At 41.7% G+C, this 23,741-nt stretch overlaps 1 protein-coding gene across 2 annotated transcripts in view; it reads right to left on the bottom strand.

The window, feature by feature from the left end:
* The window catches only part of Adgra3 (adhesion G protein-coupled receptor A3), a 106,073-nt gene that overhangs the window by 49,013 nt on the left and 33,319 nt on the right, over nt 1–23,741 (bottom strand). The window contains exons 2-7 of one of the 2 annotated variants that reach the window (XM_006976096.4): nt 22,424–22,495; nt 14,040–14,111; nt 10,398–10,469; nt 8,488–8,559; nt 6,123–6,283; nt 3,434–3,647 (exon numbers count right to left, since the gene is read on the bottom strand). In XM_006976096.4, the coding sequence (XP_006976158.4) occupies nt 3,434–3,647; nt 6,123–6,283; nt 8,488–8,559; nt 10,398–10,469; nt 14,040–14,111; nt 22,424–22,495 (663 nt within the window). Of the gene's footprint in view, nt 1–3,433; nt 3,648–6,122; nt 6,284–8,487; nt 8,560–10,397; nt 10,470–14,039; nt 14,112–22,423; nt 22,496–23,741 lie in introns of those variants that run through there. The other variant, XM_076546277.1, reaches the window with a different exon arrangement.

Here is a 23,741-nt window from a genome sequence, read left to right on the forward strand (position 1 = left end):
TTAGAGCAGTATCTCTCCATAATGGTCAGTAAATCTCATTCTCAATATGAAATCATAATTCTCTAACATAAACCTATTAATTAAAGAACAAGAGTCAAAACCTTCAATTAACCTCCTTTCCTCTATATGATCCACCATGCTTTGCTGTTATGTAGACACAAATGATAAGAAATAATTAAACATAAAGCATGTATCATCTTAATTAACTTATCAAATTATGTCTGGAAGTGAATACACATTTGTCTGGTCTCCTAAATCACCAAGGGCTAGCTAGCATTCTAATAAAGACTCTGAGGCACTGTTACATTCTGAATCATCAAAGAAAATGAATATTAGCTTTCCTAAGTTAAGAAACAAGTCAATAGCTGTAATAAATATTTTAATGATGAGTGACATAAAAAGCAAAATTCTTTATTAAATAATCATTACATCCAAAGATATTCTATGTTGTGGAGTTATACTGAACTGGGATGAAATCCACAGAAATTGCGGTGATGAAGTTCCCCATAATCCAGGCTGCAAGCTCAGCTCAAAAGCCTTCACTATGTAACTCCTTTACTATGTGCCTAATCCTCAAAAAGAACAATGCCTGGTATTCCAACTAGTAAGATAAGTGTCAAAACCGAGTATCTAGTCAAGCATAGTGGTACACACCTACAATCCCAGTATCCGGAGGGTGAGACAGGATGATCACAAGGCCAGCCTAAGCTCACAAAATAGCAAAAATATCCTGTGTCTACATTCTAATAAATTACTAGCCTAGTAATTTGAAAGACATGGTTTAAAAAAAAAAAAAGAATTGAAACTTACAAAAAAAAAATGAAAATTTTACCTTATTTTTAAATAAACACAATGATTCCACATGGGATGTGACTGTCTACCAGCCACTATGGAAATAATCATAGTTTAGAATCTAATTAGGCAAAGGACACTTTTCTTCCGTGATTTTGACACAGTACTCATTTGGACCCCCATAACTGTCTAAAGTCCCACATCTCAAAACATGGTACCATCAAAAGGAATATGACCTGTTTCTATGGGGACACTGTATAGTAAGTACTAGCAGTTAGCAGCCATGTGGTGTCCAACCAATGTCACTGCCTCAGAGCATGAAAGTGGGCCCCAGTGTAAGCAGCACTCTGCACAGATCCTCATAAACTATGCAGACATTTTTCTGTGGATAGCTTTCAACAATGCTTTCAATGTCTAAAAGCATCCACTGGGATAAAAGTTCCAGGAATCCTCCAGACAGCAGGTCTGGAGACAGGAGATTCAAGAAGAAAAGAAGCAGCTTGGGTTTCATCTTGTAAGAAAACTACAACCACCGAATCTTACAAATGAAGGATGGAGGACATCAAGAGACCGATAAGGAATCAATGTGCTACAACCTCACCCACTTCAACAGCCACGTGCTCCCTTTCTCTACACATTCGGGGGTGAACTCTGTGTACAGGATTCTCTATCTTCATATGAAAGACTGTCATGTCAGTCAAATGTTTCTACCAAGAAAAATGTTAGGCCACCTTGTTTTTCTTAGAATTAATGTTTTGTGCTGCTGTAAAATAAAGATTTATATATACTTTAAGCATGACTTCAGAAACAGATTTGTAAAGTAAAGCCACTTCAGTCATACAACTTAGACTTTTAAATTAACCAAGCTCTTTGCATATAGAAAAGTCTATTATTTTTAAAGTTTTGTTGTTGTATTGTGTCAACAATTATTGTATTATTGCCTATTTATACAATAAACTCCCTAAGAGTGTGTAATTAGATGAGTTTTGACATATGTATATGCCTGTGTAATTATCACCACAGCAAAGACAGTGTAACAATGAATACATCATTCCTTACAATTAACAGCACCCCCAATAAGGAGTTCAGCTACAGAGGCCGAGCCCACAGGAAGCCAACCTTTCTGCAGTCAGCAGCTCTGAACACATTAACGAAGTGTGAGTACGTGGACACTGTACTGGGATGCACAGAGTCACCAAAAGCAGATAGAAACTAAAGACGATTTGAAGCAGGAAGAAGGAACTGCAACGGGGAAATAACTTGGGCATTCTTCAATGGCTTTGGCCCAAGGCTCCTTCCTCTAACACCAGACATACACAATTTTTGGAGCTCAAAAAGTTAGAAGACCAGAGGTAGCGAAGTAAAAGTCCGGATGTCTTACACAGGGAATGCATTCAAGGGCTACGGATGGAGCTCAGTGCAGAGCATTTCCCTAGCATGTGTGAAGCCATGGGTTTAAACCCTAGTGACGCCAGCATTAAACACACACAGATTTCAGTGGCCACCTACCAGAGACACAGAGCTAGGAGTGGAAGGTTGGCCAAGCTGACTGCCTGGCCAAACAAAACTTTAGTTCTCCTAAGAGGAATACAACAGAACCCAGAAGACTTGAGTCATAAAAGATTTTCCCTGATGAGACTAAATATTTCAGATTCTGTGAGCTAAGAGGCAACACAAACATGACATTACATAAATACTTATATAACCATTCGAAATGTGACTGCTGATAAATGTCAATTCACAGTGGGCCAGAGTCAGCCCACACTTTGAATTCTTTATCAATATCCTCTTCGTTATACATTTATAATAACGTCAGAGGTTTAACCCAACATGGTTACTGCACAAATATTTTTAAAGACCATATTCAAAAGAAAAGTAGTCATGAGTGATGACTCCTTCAAGATTACTCAGATACTGGCGCTGGAGAGCAAGGGTGTAAAAGCATCCATTCTAAACATTCGAAGACATAAAATGAAAATACACTTCCAGAAAGAGGGCAGAGTTTTCAAAAGGGAAACTGTAAAATAGAGAATTCATCCCTAAAACTCCTAGAGTTGATTTGCAGTTCGAAGAAGCCTTCCTTTCTCAGCAAGTTTTTCACAGCATCCCTGTCTTGGCAGTGTGGGAACTGCAGCTTACTCTAGCAGAAATTCTCACCAAACTCTAGACAGACAAGCAGGCAGTGAGCAAGACATGGAGAGAAAGCAAACATCACACTCCTGACCAGCACCCCAAGAGTAACAGCACACACGCTCTCAAGCTGTTTTTCATACTTTATAGAGTTCATTCAGACTAACCAGCCAGGAGACCGACAGCTCAGAATTATACTCTTACACTAACAGTAAGTAGGTGGGGAGATAAAGTATGTTAAAAACATAGCATTAATCAGAAGACAAAATAGTACAAGTGTGGTGATTCCTAAAAGAGAAATAAAAGTTTAGTAGTAGAAATGGTTAGCAATTAGGTTGGGCACTAAAAGTTTACATTTTCCTCTTAAAACTCAGAAGAAAAAGACTTCCAACTTTAAGTGCTTCCTTTTTATATTCAGCTTTTTCTCCCCAAACTGGATGAGGAGATGGTTAATTAATTTCCAGCTCAACACTGCCACTCCCAGAGGGCAACAAAGTCAGGGACATGGTACCTCGCAATCAAGGAGCAGTTGTGAATCATGTTTTTCTCCACAAAGATCCCTTGCGACTCATCAGTCTCCACGATGCGCCCATCCTGATACCACAGCACTTGCATGTCCTGGTCTATGTACGAAGCCATGCACTGGAAAGGAAGGCTGTCTCCTTCGAACACAACCTGGCGATGAGATGGGGTCATGTAGAAGGATGGCAGTTCAAGGGGGGGATCTAGAGACAGAGAAAGGAAGAACCGAGTGAACCAAGGCCAAAGCATCCCATGCGCTACATTTAGAAGCTACAGACACTGTGGAAATTGATATAAAAACTGAAGTACAAGCACTCCTCGGGACCAGCATTCTAACGTCCTCGGGACCAGCAGTCTAACACTAGTACCAATGGGACTGCTGAATCAAGTCACAGCTCTGTGCTCTCAGCCTCCCAGGGTCATGTCCTGGTGCCCAGTATGGCGATGCACAAGATGATGAAACTTTTAAAAGGATAAGTCTTCCGGGAGGTTATCAGTGCACTAGGGGTGCTGCCCTCAGAAACTGGTCTCCTGGAATGAATTTATGAGTATGAGTTGGTATAGCAGCCAGAGCCTGGCTCCTAACAATGTGGCTTCCTGTCTTGAGATGTCATCTCCTACTTCCACACATACTCCTAGCATGATGCCATTATCATGAGGCCTTCTTCATGGGAGACCGAACAGTACGGAAGCATGATCTTAACTCTCAATCCAAAACTGAACTAGTAAATGAACCTCTCTTATCTAGAATGTTACTCAGCTTTGCATATTTTGTATAACAGAAACAAAGTAACACAAACAGATCACTGGAGAAGAACCAAGTTGAAAATGAAACCATCTGACATTCATTTCTGGTATTCAGAACTCTTCCTTCCCAGGGATGTCCTAATGCCACCAGACAAACACAGAAGGAAAGGAAGAGGCCAAATCATAAAGCACTGAGATCTAGAGACTGGAGCTATGGAAGAATAAATGTTAGTGGCTATCATTTTAAGATACATTTTAAAGATCCTATTTCCTTGGATTAAAATGCTTTCTTCTGGTTAAAAAATTATGCATATAGTGGAAAAATTTAAAACATTTAAAGAAAAAAGTCTTTTTAAAAAATAAGTCCCTAGCCAGGCGGTGGTGGCACATGCCATTAATCCCAACACTAGGGAGGCAGAGCCAGGAGGATCTTTGTGAGTTCGAGGCCAGCTTGGTCTACAGAGCGAGCTCCAGGACAGGCACAAAGCTGCACAGAGAAACGCTGTCTCAAAAAACCAAAAAAAAAAAAAAAAAAAAAAAAAAAAGTCCCTTATTTCAATCATCGTTTCAAAGATTGTAATTCCTTCCAATGTCAGAAAAAGGGAGAGATTTTACACATATATGTTTTTAAAAAGTATACAAACACCACTGATTCATTAAAAGGACTTTAAAATATTTAGTTCATTTATCTAACACAACAATTCTGTTGTCAGAAGCAGTGTGTAGCAATCAAAATAAAAAATATGCAAAATATATACAAAGAAATTAATCACTGTGGTATTCATGGAGTGGGAAATTATTAACAAGCTAAAAATGCAGCAAGAAGAAAGCTGTAACATTACAGCTCCGGAATGCACCGGTGGGCTCGAGCTTATACCAAGAAGTAAGCTTACATTAGCTTAACTTTCACATAGGTATCTTTAGGAAAAGGATGGCATTTTTTTTTCCTCTCACAAAATACAGGAAATGGTGCTGAAGTCCAACATTGAGTTCTCAACACTAACCATCCCTGAACATGAAAGCAGATATGTAGTTTGTTCTCTGAGTTTCTGTTTCAGAGTCAGTCTTAATTTTCATTCAGAGAACATCCCTTGCTTGTAAAATAACAATACTATTGGTAATAAAGAGAAAGGGGAGAAGGACAAGATCATTTATTTCATGTCTATCAGGTGTCACTTTCAGTTCTTATGGTACATTTTATCACTTTACACAAGGTAATTGTGCTATTTCTCTCAGGTCTGCAGAAACTTCCAAAAATCATGATTTTTTTCCCCAGTAACTGTATGTTACATATTGAATGGATGTGCCCAAAGTCATTCAACTATTTCTCTATTATTATGAACTTCAGCATATGCTTACAAATAAAGTCATCAATTCCTTTGAATTAACTCTAAGAGAATTCTTAGATCTTAACTCTCTATCAATCCTTTATGAACAGACACAAACCGCTGAACTTTAGTTCAAAGGTCATATGCAGCTAAGGGTGTGACTTGGTGGCAGGACACTGACCTAGCATGTGCAAGGCCGAGTCTGATCCCCAACACAGCAAAAGACAAACTGTAAACAACAACCGCAAAGGCTATTATGGAGCCCACTCCTACCAATAAACAGCGTGAGAGCATCCTGAGACTCTTACTCTCCATGAGTTCTCCATTGTCCTACTGAAGAATACATGAGCACTCTGCTGGTCTCTGAAACAGGTCTTTGTAAAGCAAAGCTGTTCAGAACCAAGAACAGCTACCCCGAGAGGCCAATGGAAGAACTGTTTTCTAACCCAGCTAGCCTAACTACTGCTTTACAATGAGTATTATTAAATTCTTCGAGATTAATTGCTATGCTGAGATTCTGTTAAAAGAACTTCAGTCTGTCAAGAAAAACATGGTAGCAAATCAAAACACAGTAAATGCTCCCCCGTTTGCTTTCTCCCTTACCGCATGTTAAGAGCTCCTGCTTCACCCCTGTGACTGGCTGGGCCTGCAGTGACTTAGGATAAACACACCTGGTGTCCCGCACAGTGATGTTCCTCTCCTTTACCCAGCGATGCATCCACAGTATGTTACAGTCACACAGTAGGTACTCAGTCTGAAATTCTCTGTAACACACAGATTAGGACGATAGTAAACAGCATCATGTAGCAGCTGGGCTCTGTACTGGTTTCTTTCTGTTGGAACAGCTGACCTTTTCGTTGTGAAGCGCAAGGCACAGACTGTCAACTGGTTAGAGTCTCTTTTCAGTGCCCTGTCGTCCAGAGTGCTGGATCTCACCAATACCTCCCATGATCCTAGGACTACTTCTGATCAAAGTTGATGTAAATCAACAGAATGAAATACTTCTCAGGCATCTTGCTTCTCCCTCTTCTATGCACCACGTCTCAAGCCCTGGGGCCCTTCTGGCAAGATCCTAACCCACCCTATCAAGCCTTTACCTTTTACTGTAAAGCACTTGATAATAATTTGGGGTCTTGCCAGGTAGTAGTGGCGCACGCCTTTAATCCCAGCACTCAGGAGACAGAGGCAGGCAGATCTTTGTGAGTTCGAGGCCAGCCTGGGCTACAGAGCGAGATACAGGAAAGGCGCAAAGCTACACAGAGAAACCCTGTCTTGAAAAACAATAAATAAATAAATAAATAAATAAATAAATAAATAAATAAATAAATAAATAAATAAATAAATAAATAAAAATAACAATAATATAATTTGGGGTCTTGAAGCCTTCCCAAATTTTACAACATCACTGCCATGTTCTTGGCCTAAATGCTGCCACTTTTACTGCTGATACTGGCAATGAAATAACAACATAAAGGAATAACGGACTACTATTCTGAGGTTATATTCTGGACTTCTGAGTAGACGGTAAGCTCTTCAGAGGTGGGGACCATTATATGACACTCTTCTCCTATGCCCTGGGTGACTCCACATAGAATGTAAGACCAACAATACTTTAAAGTCACTATGAATGAAAACAGAGACCATGCATTTAACAGAACACTTGAATGTGGCCTTGTATTCCTGTAAGAAAGGCAGATTAAGTTATCAGCCCATTCATGTGAACACTCCTTTCATTAAACAACAACTATCCCTTGATGCACAATATAATGAATCTAGCGAACAAAACTAACTGTGGAGACTGCCTCGGCCAGCATGGCATATCTAATAGAAGGAAGAAAGCATCAGTATTAACTCAACTCTATGGAACGTTGAGCCTTAAAACAAATGAACAAAGAGCACAGATGAGCACTCTTCTAATATATAATTTGTTAGCACATGGGGTCATCTCATAATTTCGGCCAAAACAGTGGGGGAGGGGGAGGATACAATGCAGCACAAAAATAATGAAGTTTAAAACATAATCAAAAGAATGGCTTGATGTATTTCTAACTCATAAGTACTGCCATGTAAAAACATTACCAATGTCTCCCATTTCCTTGATGAAATCACTTCCCCGATTCCTATGACTGAGGCTCAAAAGCCAGGTTATCCTCTGCCACCTTATTTAATGTCGAGGGTGTGGCTTGGTGGCAGAGCACTTGCCTGGCATGTGCCGTGGCTTAGGTCGAACTCCCAGCCTTGGAGGTAGGAGTTAATGTATCCTGAACAAAGGCATCTGGTAAAGAAAGAGTTCCCTGGAAAATGACTCAACCCAATAAATTATACATAATGAAAATGTGATAGACAATTTAACTGTGATTCTCACAGAAATCAGTGTAGTTTATAGGTTGAAATAGAGTAATGATTATCTGGAAATATAGTTAATTTTCAAACATGATTCTTCTGCAACCTCTATTTGAGATAGACAAAATAATCTATATAATTACGGAGAACTGTGAATTTGATCTTACTCAGAGGGACTTGGCAATAAACACTCCTAAGAATATCAGTCACAAGCTGGGGATTTATGTGAGAGAAATGATGAGACAGAACTGAATCCTTAAGGAGTCCCGGGATGCATTTTGCAGAAAGAAGAATGGGCTATACTTTGGGCATTTAATTAGTCAATTAAATGAAATTAAATGAAACTTCTGGATCTAAAAATTAAGTCATGAGAAACAACTGCCACCAGTTTATTCACCCTGACTACAGTTGGGAGGGACACATTCCGAGGTGGCCATCTTGGTTTGAAATATCCCCCTGAGATTTACCTCATGAGCTTCAGGCCAGACACTGGCTCCATCAAAGGCCTAAGTTTTGACAATTTGTGAGACACTTCTCATGAAATCTCTTAAGCTACAAAACCACTGTTTGCTTTTTTTCCCCAACACTGAATATAAATTAAATGCAACAAAGAATTCTTACTTACAAAGACCGCAGTGAGCCAAGATAATCAAAAGTTCCTTGAGACAGTGAAGTAAACAAATTCCCTGAAAGGTTTCTGGGGGAAAAGAGGAAATAGTTTCACTTTTAAAATACTTAGCAACACATCACTTTTATTACTCAATATTGTCTCAAATATCCTATGATCAGAACAAAATGCAATGAGGAATTCATGAAAGCTACTTGAATTCTTCTACAGGAAGAGGGGATGTGTAAATGCTTCCATGAGGCTGGAAGACAGCAGTTTTCAGCCTGCACAATGTACGAGGCAAAAGCTTTAAACACTTCAATGCTAAATAAGATTCTTCTACCCAGTATCAGGAAAATCTAGCATTCCTTATGGATGCCCCAGTAGGATGCCTGCTCACATGTTCAACTGGGATCATTCAGGAAAGCAACAAATAAACGTTGAAAGAATGCCCTTCATGGTCAGCAGTAACCAGCCACACACCAAGACTGAGCAGACACGATCACAGTAATAAGCCCTGGGGCTGGAAGGACTCTCGGTGTACAGGGCAACTATGGCCTCAGACACACTCTATAAGCTCTCTTGGCCCGCTCCCAGCCAAACGCTTTACAGTGTAAACCCTTCAGCACGTTGTATGATTAAACTCAACAGTATTAGTGTCGCAGTGGGAAACGGGCTAAGGGCTACACAAAAACTATTGGACTAGAGTATCTTCCATGCCCGATTACCCACTCAGGAACTGGAGTAAAGCAGGCAGTATACGTCTTATTTAGGGGCGTGCTTCCGGCAGGTAGGGGTAGAAAATAGGTACCCCATGTTTCTTTAACCTTTGTTCTTCTTCTTCTTTTTTTTAAATATAAGTTATTTCCATGCATAGGGAAGTATCTTATTTAAAAATTTGACAGGTTAAGGATATGGCACACCTGTAAGAAGATCAGTATGATATTAACTTGTACTGTTGTAATCTTCAAGTTAAATTTCACTTTATCATTAAAAAAAGAAAGAAGATGGGTACTCAATTGTGGTGATAAATGTTCAGTATAGAGGGCACATGCTCTGTGGGTTCCTGACATTAAAGAAGTGTGGAGGTCTCTGGAAAAACTGGCAGCACCATTCAAACACCACGAGGTCTATTCTGTGCACCAAGGACAGATAAATTCAGAGTTTCTGAGAAGGGGTGGCAGGGGCAGAAGAGAACACAGAAAGGGGTACAGGACAGAAGTGTGGGGGTTGTGAACAGGCCAAGCTCTCCTCTGAGGTATGGGCTGCACCCTCAGTGTGGGAGGGAGTGCCACCTTTGGGGAGAGGGCAGAGAATGATGGTGGAGGGGGAGTTCCCGCTCATGCAATGGTATCCCAGGTTGGGATGGAGCCCTGCTATCACACAAACGCTAACACTCACAATCAGTACACAATGGTCTCCAGGGAGATCACAGGACTGGCGTGGTGAGATGATGTATTATAAGTCCTTAATCTGAAAATCTGAAATCCAACGTGCTCCAAAATATTTGAGCTCCGTGACAACAGCATGGAAAATTTTATACCATGAAACCTGTGTTTCATGCAAGGGAGCGTTTAAAATATTGTGTAAGATTATCTCCAGGCTCTGATTACGGAGTGATTATGAAAGAGAAAAGAATTTCACATTTACATTTGGGTCTCACCTGCAACATATCTCCTTGTGCATTATGAGATCTCTCCTCAAGTCGGAAACACTCTGGTCCTAAGCATATCTGGTAAGGGATTCTCAACCCATCTTCTATTCTGAGGACATTATATCTCATGACCCAGTAGTAAGTTTCCTGTCCCTGTGGCTTCCACAAGGCCTACAGATGCTATTTTAATGAACAGGCCACTGATCTTCAGAAACTCTTGGGAACCTACTGGTTCAAATATCGTATGCTTTAATAGAGTAGAAAAGGTACTTACAGCCGAACTAGATTGGTGAGTCCTCGAAATATGTCAGCATTCAGACAACCTATGCGGTTGTTTGTCAGGTCCCTAAGGGAAGGGGGAGAGGGATGACTTGATTTAGTTCTCTCAGCTAATACAGGTCTGACAGATTCCGATTCAGGTCAAGAACAAAAGACCCTTCTTTTCTGCATCTTCCTTCAAGTGAGATACAAACAACACTCCCAAAAATAGTTCTGGTTTACCTTCCTTCTGGCACACACAGGCAAGATACTATTTAATTATATTTCTACCATTTACTCTATGAAATTATTCAAGATAAAACTACAGTAGTAAAATAAGATTCACTCTATCTTACTATGTGCTAGCACCCCTGAGATGCCCTGCAGAGTCAGTCAAGGGAGAGGGCTCGAGAACTCAGCCCAATCATCAAACAGCATTAGCAACTTGTCTTTTATAACTCCGTCCTTTAGATACTCAGACGTTCTGACTATAATGAGGGGGAGAAACACTAAATTAGCTTTGACCTTACAAATCTGTCATTCACTCTCAAGCCAAATGACTTTTAACCACATCTAGGTAACGGCCCAGTCATTCTGCAAGCCCGCCCTAATGTCTAAGGGTTCCTAGACCTGTCACCCTCTAAATAATTCCTTCTCATAAATCTGTATCAAGTGCCCTCATTTTTATTTATGCATAACTACTAACTATTATTTATGATGACGTGGGGGGAGCAAGCATGAGCACAAAGCACACAAGTGCCACAGCATGCGCGTGGAGGTTGACGGACAACTTTTGGGGGTCGGTTCTGTCCTTCCTTCCTGTATCCGTAAACTGAACTCATGTACAAGGCTTGCCCGACAAGTGCTTTGCCTATGGCCCCCTCTCCCTGGCCCCTTCTTTACTCTCTTCCTGTATGTAGTTCACACCTGGAACAAGGAACACACTGGAGTTTACATTTAACCAGGGTTGCAGGGAAAACTATGTAACAAGGTAACTTCAAACTTTCACCTGCAATGGCAAGCCTTTCATCTTTGTTGGCCATCATCAGTGGACTTTACTAACTCTGGGGGGGGGGGGAACTATGATGAATCATTCCTTTTATCAGTTGTTACATTTTGAATAATTCAATTCACTTGGTATATTAATAGAGAAATTAGAAGCTTCTCTAAACGAAAATCTCAAAAATACTTTTCTCGCCAGGCAGTGGTGGCGCACGCCTTTAGTCCCAGCACTCAGGAGGCAGAGCCAGGCGGATCTCTGTGAGTTTGAGGCCAGCCTGGTCTACAGAGAGAGATCCAGGGCAGGCACCAAAACTACACTGAGAAAACCTGTCTCGGAAAAAAAAAAAAAAAAAAAAACATGACAAAAAAAATCTAAAAACCTTTTCTCTTTCCTCTAATGTCCACATCATTTTGTCACAGAGAGAAACACACCCTTTGTTACACTCAGAGTTACACTGTAACAAAGGAAGGAGGGTATTTAGAGTGTTCATTTCCAAACAAATGCTGCTAAATTCCAAACCGTGTACTTGATCACCGCAAAGAAAACACATGCATTTGACTATAACTTCTAAGATCAGAGCAAGTGACCTGGGTACCTCCTCAATGAGTTTCCTCTTCCTTATTTCAAAGCCACCCTACATTATCTGGCAGAACAGGATGTTTTTGCTCTGGTTTCCCTCTCTTATGGCTTAAGGAATCTTAAGCCACACAAAGCTTGCTCTTGGCTCGTATAGCTCAAGCTCCTTACAATAGTAAAGCCGAGTATTAAATCATGTGGGATTTTTTTTTTAAAGTGGATTTTCCTTTTATTTCTAGGTTTTACAGTTTAAGAAAATGAGGTATCATCTTGTGGGCTGTTGCTTGAACAAGCGTGTTTTGGTCCCTATTCATTATCCTAGCTCACTTCTGAGCTTTAAGTGATGTAATTACCACTGACTCTTCGGGAAACAATTTCATTATAGCTCTACCTACTTAAATGGAATTTAGGTATTGATAATGAGTTTCCATTTGGATGGCGAATCAGCTTAAGTTCGTTGATAAAGCAAAGAAGAAAGCGAATGGGTTTGAGTTTCAACTACTCCTGGTAGTTTATCTTTCAAAAGCTACTTAATCTTCCTGACTCCAATTATCTATAACTACAGACAAAAGCATGGACATTGACAAAAAACACTGTGTGTGGCCACTGAAATGAATGACCTAAAGCTTTGCCAGAAAGAGTCTGGGTCTGTTAAAAAAAAAAAAAAAGCTAGCAACCATTAACTACTAACTACACGGCTATCTTCACATCCCACTACGTCTACACGTAGGACTCTTCAGCTTGCAAGCTGTATGCCATAAGCTCAATTACAAGTCAGCTGTTTGGAATTAAGAATGTATTTTCTGGCAGGAAGAACACTGTAAATGGCAATTACCTTCCAAGGCAGGAACACCAGAAGAGCACTTACTGTGCAAGGCAATGCAATGCAAACAGGCTAAGGCAAAACCCAGCACAATTACCAGCAATTAAGTTAAATGCTACTGAACAAGATTATTAAACTTCTAGACGGCGGTACTTGAGACATTATTTAGGATAAGGAACTAAGGCGAGAACCCAAGGTTTTCTGAGGCCCCTTCAGAACATCGTCACGAAACTGTCTTTTACTGACAAGTCTAGTTCCTTTGGCCTGTATCTCTGCATGGAGGTGTCAGAAGCATTGACCTTTCCGCCACCCAAACAGCCGTGAAGACCGTGGTGTGGACCACACATGAAATAGGTAACATGTGATGATAACAGAAGTAAGAAGTTGGAGGGGAAACATTATGGATTGCAAGCATCAGTTCCTGGGAGGGATGATTCAAACAAATTGGTCCCAGCTCCAGAGTTCCTGACAGGACAGGGCTTTATCACTAATTCTTCATTGACCTGACTATGCACAGACTCAGAGCCCATTTCCTTCATCCTACTTCTCTAAAAACAGTATCATTCCTTCTTGAAGAGGCTCAGGAAGGCAGAGTAAAAAGTCACTGCCTGGTGGCCATTTGTTCCTGACTCTTTGCCCGCACTGTATAGCGTATGCACGTTAACAAACCTAATTGTCTCTCTTTGGTCTGTCTTTTGTCATAAAAATCCAGACTAAGCACTTAGGAGGTCAGTCCTCCTCCTTTACACCTTCTCACTCACATCGAGTCTGCGAGTTGTTCCAGGGAAGTGGGAGTGTGGAAGCAGCCAGTGCCCAGCAGCTGTCCTCACAGAGAACAGAGTGGAGGATGCTCTATGTGCCTTTAGTGCCGTCACTTTCCAAATGTGAGAAACTAGCAGGAGGTTAGCTTTCAGAGTAATAAAGCTTACTCTTTAGGCTTTGAAGTAAAAACACACAAGGAAATGGCAAGCCACTCCACCATTAGTGGAAAGCCTGCATTTCTGTGATTCAAAAGATGTACGGTTTGACCGGAGTCATAGCTTGAGGACTGTCTCCACAGTAGTGACGGCTACAGAGCTGACATGATAATGAGTTTGTTAGTGTAAGAGAGGCACCCAAAGCATACTGATAGAACACTTAAATCCTCTCTGTTCTGTCGGGGACCTGGCCAGAGGAGCCTCTTTTGTCAAGCTGGAGTTCACTGCTAGCGATAAAGGGAATGGTTTGGACTCCCAAGCAAGCAATTCAAAACTCACAATCTCTTCAGCGATGACAGTCCCCAGAAGGCACCTGGGGCTATCCTGCTAATAAGGTTGTTCCGGAGGTCCCTGTGAAAGGTAAAGTAAGAGTCAAATGGTCAATGCTTCATGAACTATTTCAGCATTCTACACTTACCTGCCACAGACACAACCTCCAGTATGGGAGACAACCACAGCAAAGAAGGTTAAGCCAAGATCTCCCCCAGCAGTGAGTGACAGAGTAGGAACTCAAATTTGAGAAATCTGACCTCAAAGCTTTTGTTTCATCAACAAAAGCAGATGTCATAAAAGGCACAGGGTCCTTGTAGTACACAAAGTTCCAACCAGATCTATTTCTTTTGTTTTTTCCTTTTGCCATTCTTATGTATGCATGGTATGCATTGTTTGTAAGCATACTTGCAGACATGGGGGTGCAATGTGCATGTGGCTGCATGTGCAAGTGCATGTGGGCATGCACATGTAAGCCCAAGGCTGATGTCAGGAATCATCCTCAATAGTACTTCCTTCTCACTCATTAAGGAAGGGTCTCTGAACCAATCCCAGAGCTTGTCTTGCTGGTCAGCTTCCTCTGGGCATCTCCTGTCTCAGCCTCCCCAGACTGGAATCACAGGCAGGCTGTCATGCCTACCAGGCATTTATATGGATTATATTCTGGGTGAACCAAACTCACCCTCCCTCTTACAAAGCTAGCATTTTAACCGCTAAGCCAGCTTTCCAGGACCACTTACCCACTATGTCTGTAATTTCTTCCTTAGCATGCTATACTTTGGTTACTAAGCGCATCGTTGCTTAGAGTAACCAAACATCCCTAAATGGAATTCTTCGGAAAAAAAAATCCTTAAAATATATACTCTGAAATTCAGGTGATTTGTTTTGTTTTGTTTTCCCTCCCTGGGATTCTATACTGAAGTTCTCCATAAAGTGAGGTTATAAACAAACACATTATAAATCACAATACAAAGACAGAGGAGGCCTGTACCGCCTTTCATTTTATTCTCCTTCTCAAGCAGTCGGACATTTCCACACCAGTACTCGACCACAGCAGGGCAGCAGTGAGTTTCAGAGTCATGTCTCCCTATCCATGAGAGGGTCAGGCCTCTGAAGACAACCCAAGTGTCAGCTAGAGCTCCGCGGAAAGGCCAGTACTTCCCTCAATCTCCTAGTACCACACACATTCCTTCCAATAGGTGGCCCACCCAAATGCCCTACGTACGCCTGTGTGTTAGGACCAACTCACAACCTTGTCCACTGAGTCAGTGTCCTCTGGTCATCCGTCAGCAAGATGGATGGCAACAAGCCAACAGAAAATCCTTCAGCTGCTCTTCTCCCCAAGTCCGTCTCTAAGGAGAACAGCCTTGTCCCTACATAGCCACTCTTGACTCTACTACGCCACTTCTTTTCACACATGGCTTGGTGACATGACATACACATTGACAGCCAAACAACAGAGATGCTCAGGTGAATGTTCACCAAGCCACAATGACACGTCACTCTAGATTCCAAAGTCCCTTCCAATTCAGCTGGGATGTAAAAGGCCATCCTGGAAATAGATCCTGGACTTTGACAAGACCTGCTGCTACAACATGGAGGTAACCTGCACCATAGGTATCTAAGAACCATGGTTCTACCAAGGACAGTGGAACCCATGCTCAGGCAGTCTATAAGACTTAGACACGGTCCTCTGGCAGCCTTCGCAAACCCACTGCAGCTCAGAAATAACCAGGATCCCTTCTCTACTCATGTTCAAAAACAGACTCCAAAGTGTAAGCCTTACTAAAGCTGAGCAGAGTCCTGGGTTTTCATCCATCCCATCTGAGAGGCACATTCCACATCACTGTTCTACCAGCTAATGAAAACTAACGGCTGTGCATTCGGACTTGCACATCCTTTTCTTTCCTTCTTGGTTTTCTTCTAAAAGCTTATTCTAATGACCAACGCAGCAGAAATACAATACAGGGGCTGCGTTCTGGGAAGGTTTCCTGGGAAAATTCACACCCACACATTCTGGTAAGGCCAGTCTGTGCTCATCCGTGGCAGAAGTCACTCACTCACTCACTGTAAGCCAGCATTCTGATGTGTCACTGACACCGTGGCTTTCCACACTGCCCACGCAGGGGATGAGATAGACACGAAGTACTCTGGACCACTCCAGTTTCACATTTATGAATCCTGTCTGTGTCTTGGCCTTCACTGAGTTCTGGTTCACTTACTTCCTTGAGTGTTATGGTTTGAAAAATGAAATGTCCCCCATGGGCTCATGTGTTAAATACTTGGTCTCTTGTTGGTGGTATTACTTTTGGAGAGGGTGGAAACTCTGGGAGATGAAGCCTCATTGGCGGAAATGGCTCAGTAGGGACGGGACTTTGAAGGTAAACAGCTAGCCACCAAGCCTTTTCTCTTTCTCTGCTTCCTATCTGCTATGGGATGAGATGCTTTCACACACCCACCCAATGTTCATGTGGACTGAAAGGGGGCAAAATGAATCTTTCCTCCTCACAAACCCTCATGCACAAAGATGAAGAAAATTCTGTCAAGTTCTTGATGTCAGGATTTGGGCACATCTTGCATGCAGCAGGAATTCATTAAAGGAACTAAGTAAATTTATACCTAGAGCAATTGAAAAATTGATAACCAAACACGCCATGAAGTTGGTCATCATTAAATCAAGGTGCTCGAGGTAATATTCTTTCAGCCTCACTGGATGTTGAAAAATGAAGTTGAAAAATAAATTATTGTATATGATAATAATGTCTCAAGTCACTCAGGTCTTGTTCAAGCCCTATGGCATTATGTGAGCACAGATTTTTTTTAACGCAGTTTGCAATGGATATTGAGCACAGACTTTTTGAACAGTGTATCCCACCTCCTCAGCTATTCTTCATTGCAAGTGATCTGCCTGAGAAAAATCTTGATCATGTCTCTATCTGTTAAAATCTTTAAAAGTTCCCATCGCTTGAGAAACAAAAAAGTCTTTAAAGAAACTTGCAAGGATTCCTGAGACCATGACCTTGTCCATCTTTCATATGACCCCTTCCTTCATGCTCCTGCATTCAAGTCTTCCCATCTTCATTTACTGTGGTCACATTTTGCAATGTGTCTAGAAAGGACCATGTCCACACTAGACATGTAGTCAAAGGCAGAAAGCTTCTTTGACACACTATAGGCTACTAGTTTCTATCCCCAACGTCAAGTCCTATAAGACCATGGTCTACTGTGGCCTAGGGAAATGAGATAATCTACAGAGGGCAGGTTGGTAGACTGATAAATGGATCAAACAATAAACCAAACCTGGGAGACAAAATTACATGAGCAACCCTTAACTGTACAAATACATAGTTGTTCAGTCAACTATGGGAAGCCACAAAATCAGCCATCCATCCACCAAGCCAGACAGAATGAAGAACGCCTCACACAACATTAACACTTCTCAGAAACAACAATGCCATGATGTCTGTCACTGACATCCATGTGGTACTTCCAATACGTATGTACATGATGTACTGGCATATTCCAATAGTAATGTTGGGTAGTAAACTGTTAATCATTATTAAATTGCTGAATATGAGTAAATTGTTGATTTGGGAAGTAACATGGTCCTTTCCATTCTTCAGCAATATGAAAGCTTTCACAGAACAAAATTTTCTTTGTCCCAACTTTCTTAAACATATCAGATCTTAACAGTAGGCATACATCAGAAGCCTTGACTGTCTAGGTCCTGTCTCCCCACTCTCTAAATGACCACCACGGCACACCTCAAAGAGGTAAGAGTTTAGAGGAAGCCAAACAAACAAAAACTCTGCGAATAGAAATATATAACATCAGCCCTATTTTTTTAAAGGATAAGTTTCCCTTTTCAGACTCTAAACAGCTTCTACAAGAGGAACTGATTTTACTAAAGCAGTTCATAAATCTGTGGTCAGTGATAAACTGTGTATGTTTCTACAAAATACCTCTCATGAATAACTGAGTACTGTAATATGATTTAAAGATACACTTTTTCCTTAATAATAAAGAATTCTTGACATATTATATAATATTTAATAATAGCCATATTAATCAGACACTGCCAAAAGATATTTATAGTCAGCCTCTCTCATTTCATATTTCTCTCCCCAACAATGCAAGTGTGTCTAGTCCACAGTAGTCCAACTTTAGGATGCAGTGCTAAATCACAATGCATTAGGTCATAACAATCTACCTGAAAAGAAGCACACGACATTATTTTACAAACCTGAAGGCCTGTTTTAAGAGCCTGGTGTAGCTAGAATATTCCTGGTCCTACCTGGCCCACGGTCAGGACAAATCTCTCTCACCCGCCAGTCCCACAGCCACTCAGACCCAACCAAGTAAACACACAGAGACTTATATCACTTACAAACTGTATGACTGCAGCAGGCTTCTTGTTATCCAGTTCTTATATCTTAAATTAACCCATATCTATTAGTCTATAAGTTGCCACGTGGCTCGAGGCTTACCGATACCTTACATCTCGTTTTTCATGGGGGTGGCTGGCAGTGTCTCTCTGCCTCAGCCTTCCACTTCCCAGAATTCTCTTCTCTGTTTGTCCCACCTATACTTCCTGCCTGGCTACTGGCCAATCAGCATTTTATTTATACAGAGCGATATCCACAGCAGCTTGGTCTCATGAGGGAACGTGCTCCCTCAGGCTTGTGTGTAAACACTTGGCCCCCAGCTAGTGGCACTGTTTGGGGAGGTTGTGGAACCACTAGGGTGGGAGGCATGGCTGGTGGGGATGTGTCGTTCGGAACTGGCCTTTCAGGGTTACTGTAGCAGGAATCATAAAAGTTCTTATTAATAAAATCAAACCTGAGGCAAGTTATTGGGGTCCATGCTGGTAGATCAGAGAGACAGAACAAACCACAGCTATCTCACCTTGCCAATTCCTCAGCTGGTCCTGTTTCCTCAGACTGGAAGCTTCTGTGTCCTCATCCGGAATGGGTCTCAGCTGAATTACTGCTCAAAAGCCTGAATGCTCAACCAGCCAAAATCTTAACCAGCCAAATGCCTCTAGTTTCTGGTCCTCACGCCTTATATATCTTTCTACTTTCTACCACCACTCCCTGGGATTAAAGGCTGGCTTTCTGGGATTAAAGGTGTGTGTCACCATGCTTGGCTATTTCCAATGTGGCCTTGAACTCACAGAGATCCAGAGGGATTTCTATCTCTGGAATGCTAGGATTAAAGGCGTGTGCTATCACTGACTAACTAGTGGCTTGTCTGTTCTCTGACCCCAGGTAAGTTTATTAAGGTACACAATATTTTGGTGAACACAATACCACCACAGGTTACAGCCAGCCTGCTTCAGGTGGAACACTCCACTTCCTGTCTGCCATCACTGTGTGGCTGACCAGTGACAATCTCACACAGCTTCCAGCAGGTGTTCCGCCTAGTTACCACCATGTCCCCGTCTCAGTGAACTGTATCCTCTCCGACAGTAAGCCAAAACAAATCCGTCTACCATCTTCTTGGCAGCAATGGAAGAATTACCGCAGTGGCCTGAATGGGAAATGTCCTCCAGAGTCCTGGGCATTTGAAGACTTGGTCCCCAGTTGGTGGTACTGTTGGGGAGGTTTAGGTGGTGTGGCCTTGCTGAGGAAGTACGACACCAAAGCAGTGCTTTGAGAGCAAAGAGTCCCACCCACTTCCAGGCTGTTCTCTCCGCTTCCAGCTGATGGCTGCAGATGTGAACTGTCAATTTCCTGTTCCAGCTGCTTTGCTGGCCTCTGGCTGCCAAGCTTCTCAGTCATGGCAGATTCTTATCCACAGGGAACCATAAACCTAAAGAAACTCTTCTATAAGCTGCCTTGGTCACAGTGTTTTACCATGGCAACAGAAAGTGGGAAAACACTGACTTCTTCAGGGAAGAACACATCATAGATGGGATGAGGTGCCTTGAAACCCAAGTATCACAACCCTTGTCTCAGCTGGGAATGGCAGTGCACACCTGTCATCCCAGCACTCCAGGAGACAGGGGGCTCTTTGCAAGTTCAAGGCCAGGGCTATAAACTAAGTCCCTGTCTCAAATGTAGTAATAATAATAAAACTATCATTGCATATTAAAAGGAATGGAGAAGCAGAGCAAATGTGGCTGGCTCCATACACCTCTCAGAGCCACCATCCTCTGCATGGTAGTGCATCTTGCTCATTCGTGACATGGCATCCCTGGTGCCCCAAACCCTCTGGGCACAGCCATGAAGAAAAAAAACAAAAAAACAGAAGAACAAGCACTGCATTCCTATATCTCCTTAGAAACCAAGAACTCTTTCCCCAAAGCCCCTCTCTGTTAGGAACTAAAGAGACTCTGTCAGCAGCTCAAAAGAGATGCCAGGTTACTCTAGTGGTCCCAAAATAATACAACTGGGAATGAACCACACTGATCAGCAGGAAACGAGAGCTCCCCTAGAGTCTGTCTGTGTATAAGCATTGTTTTTTCTCAAAAAAGCAAGGTGGTATTTTGGGATTCAGGTATAAACAGGCCTCTGGCTAAAAACATTTAATTCATCTTAATATCAACCACAATGGCAACTTAATTTGTTTCAAGTAGTATGTATAGAGATTTATTATCAACAAAAGGCAGAAAATATGGTCAAAGACAAAGAAAGTTAAAAACGATGTGGAAGAGAGGCATAATTCACAGCTCAGCACAGAGTATTAGCCATGCTGGCTGCATTGTTTATGGTGGACATGAACAACCACATGAAGCCAAGCAGAGTGTTTCTCTATACGACAGACACCACTGGGAAACCACGAGTACCTATATCCCTTCCTTTGACCACACAAATTTCTTCAATTATCAGCTCAGCAAATGCTAAATGCCTGGCATTGTGCTGCATGCTGGGATATCTGCCAACAACACTGTTTTGTAAGGAAGAATGGCTGATGAGAAGACGCTGTCTTCTTCATTCTAACGCTGAGTGGTGTGGATTCAGCACTGCATCCTCACTGCTTAGAGTCACTCCTCACCCCGCTCTCTGATGACCTGGTCCTAGCAAACGAGGGTTCCTTCTTCCTTCCTCTTGACATTGAGGAAATCCCTTCCCTCAAGCACCAGGTACATCTCCACTCAACCAAACTTATCCAAATACCCATTCCTGAACCAACCACAGAATGTGTAGAAAGGATTAGTCTCAGCACAGTCAGGCCTGGAGTTGAGGATGCAGCTAGCATCCTCTGGACACATGGACTGTGAGGACTATGACAGAAACACATCAATAGAAACAGTAGGAAAAAAATGCACACTACGTCCTGAAGTGCCAAGGAAGTTTTTATGCATCTACATATGTTTGTGTGCAGTGTATCTCTGCATATCCACATGCTTTGCACATGTATGCATAAAGTATGCATATACTTATGTAAAAGTACTGCTATATTATTATGGAAATTGATAAGTCTATACACATAACCTAACTTTAAGACGTGTAGTAAAATGTAAAGAACAAAGCCATGCACAAAAGAACACAGAACTCTAGATCATATATGCCCAAGCAATACTTTAGCAACCGAAGCAATAAAAAGTCATGAGAATTTGATGAAGGGTGAGGGGAAATCTGGGTAGAGAAGGTCAGATTATCAAGAGAAGCAAAGAGAATTGAGAAAAACAAGGTTAGACTGTAACTTCACAGAAATGTACATATACAGTGCGGCTCCCTTACGTACTTTTAAGTTTTATTGTAAATGCACGTGTACCAGGTCAATTTTAAACAGGACCCTTGAAGAGCATTCAGAACACAAGTAAACAGCATATCCATTCCCTAAAATCCACCCAAAATGAGTGCCTATAATACATCAGCTCATGAGAAAACTTCTAAGTAAAACACATTATTATATTCCAACATACTGAAGAAAACACCAGTTTGCCTAAGCAACCCCCTTGATATGTTTGCATTCTGTTTTACTTATAAGATACACATCATTTTAGAATGCACAGTTTCAAAGCATTATCTATGTTAAGTCGGTGAGTGGTCAGCAGACTGTGGTCCATGGCTTGTTTAGTTACCAGCTTTATTGAAAGGGATCCGCACGAGTTCCTTCATTAGCACCGTGCTGTCATGTACAATACATCAGTAAGTACTGACTCACTGCTGTCTAGATTGCTTTACCCCTCCACGGGCAGAGTGCAGACACTGTGACCAAACAGAGAACCCACAAAGTCCAACTGGAATGGCTAGCTGGCTCTTCCCAGAAAGCATGCTGACCTCTGACTGTGTAACTGTTTTCTCTTTGAAACATCACTTCCTGAACTTTTGCAAAATAAAATGTTGGGAAAACCTTTTAATTGTTGGGAGTTCCTCTGGCAGGTTTACAAGGAAAACACATTAATTATACAAAATAAGGAGGAATGACCATGAGAGTATACTCACAATCTTTCGAGGAGACTTAACCCAGAAAATGAACCATTCTTCAGCTCAGATATCTTGTTGTTGCTCAGAATCCTAAAAATAAGAAAATAAGAAAAAAATATATATATATAAAACTTGTCTAGCACACACCATCAATATCAAAGTAACTGAGCTCATTTGGATTAAATACAGAAAGAATTCTCAGAAATCGTTAACTAGAATTTTTTAGGTAGTTGAGAATAAGGTAGTTTCTTTCCCAAGAAAAGCTTCCAGATCTTGTCCCATCTTAAGTCATTCTTGTCACACTTTGATGGCACATAAAAAGGGAGAAAAATGACCAGACAATAGCTACAGGATCAATATAGGGTAAAGTTGGTAATTACGTACATTCAGTCAACTTAGGAACTTAAAGACCTATGTTACAACTAAAAATGTAATAGAAAGTATGACATGTGACCCAAAAATTACTGACCTTACAAAGAATATATTAGAGATACCAGGTTGAAAATGCTGGCTCTTACCTGCAGTTTGAAGATATGCAAGTGTGCTATCTGCATGTGTGGATGCCTGCTTTGCCTTAGCACTCACTGACAGTGGCTGCAGCAGCAGCATGGCTTTTATCTCACATGCCAGAAAAGTGTTCACTAAAAAACAAACTAAAAACAAAAACCTGCTTTCAAGGAGCCACAGGTGGGATGGGTGCCCCTGACGGGATTCCCCACAGAAAGAGACTGTTGTGTATTTTATGTTTCTTCCTTTTACAGTCTAGAATTTTCTGCAGTGATAAGCACCTGAATGTCAACAGTTTCCAAAAACAAAGTGAAAATGCTAAAGTGCCTGGTTCACAAGAGTGGGGACATCCAGATGAGGAAAATGAGAAGTTCCAGTCAAGAACTAAGTGAACTGCCAGTTCTTATGACATTAGCAAACAGTCGTCAGATTTTGGAGATGTTATTTTTACTTTCATGTACATTTGTGTGTCTGTGTGCGTCCACCACATACGTGCAGGTGCCCTCAGAGGCCAGAAGGAGTCGGCTATCATGGAGCTATATAGTTCAGAGGCAGTTGTAAATCACCTGATACCGGTGCTGGGGACCGAACTCAGGTCCTCTGCAGGAGAGTGCTCTTAACTGTGGAGCCACCTTTCAGCTCCATCAGCCAGATCTGAACCCAGACAATGTCTGCTCTGCCCATATTCCTCAACATGCAATCAAGTTGGTCTAGAGCCACACAACTGTCATCTGGGGCAGCAAACTGCATCGCACAGGGTGTTGCCCCTCAGGAGCAGCCTTTACAACAGGCACAAGAGTCAGTACATGGAGACACAAAGACTAACGGG

Source organism: Peromyscus maniculatus, chromosome 10 (genome assembly GCF_049852395.1).
Source record: "Peromyscus maniculatus bairdii isolate BWxNUB_F1_BW_parent chromosome 10, HU_Pman_BW_mat_3.1, whole genome shotgun sequence".
NCBI classification, from domain to species: domain Eukaryota; kingdom Metazoa; phylum Chordata; class Mammalia; order Rodentia; family Cricetidae; genus Peromyscus; species Peromyscus maniculatus.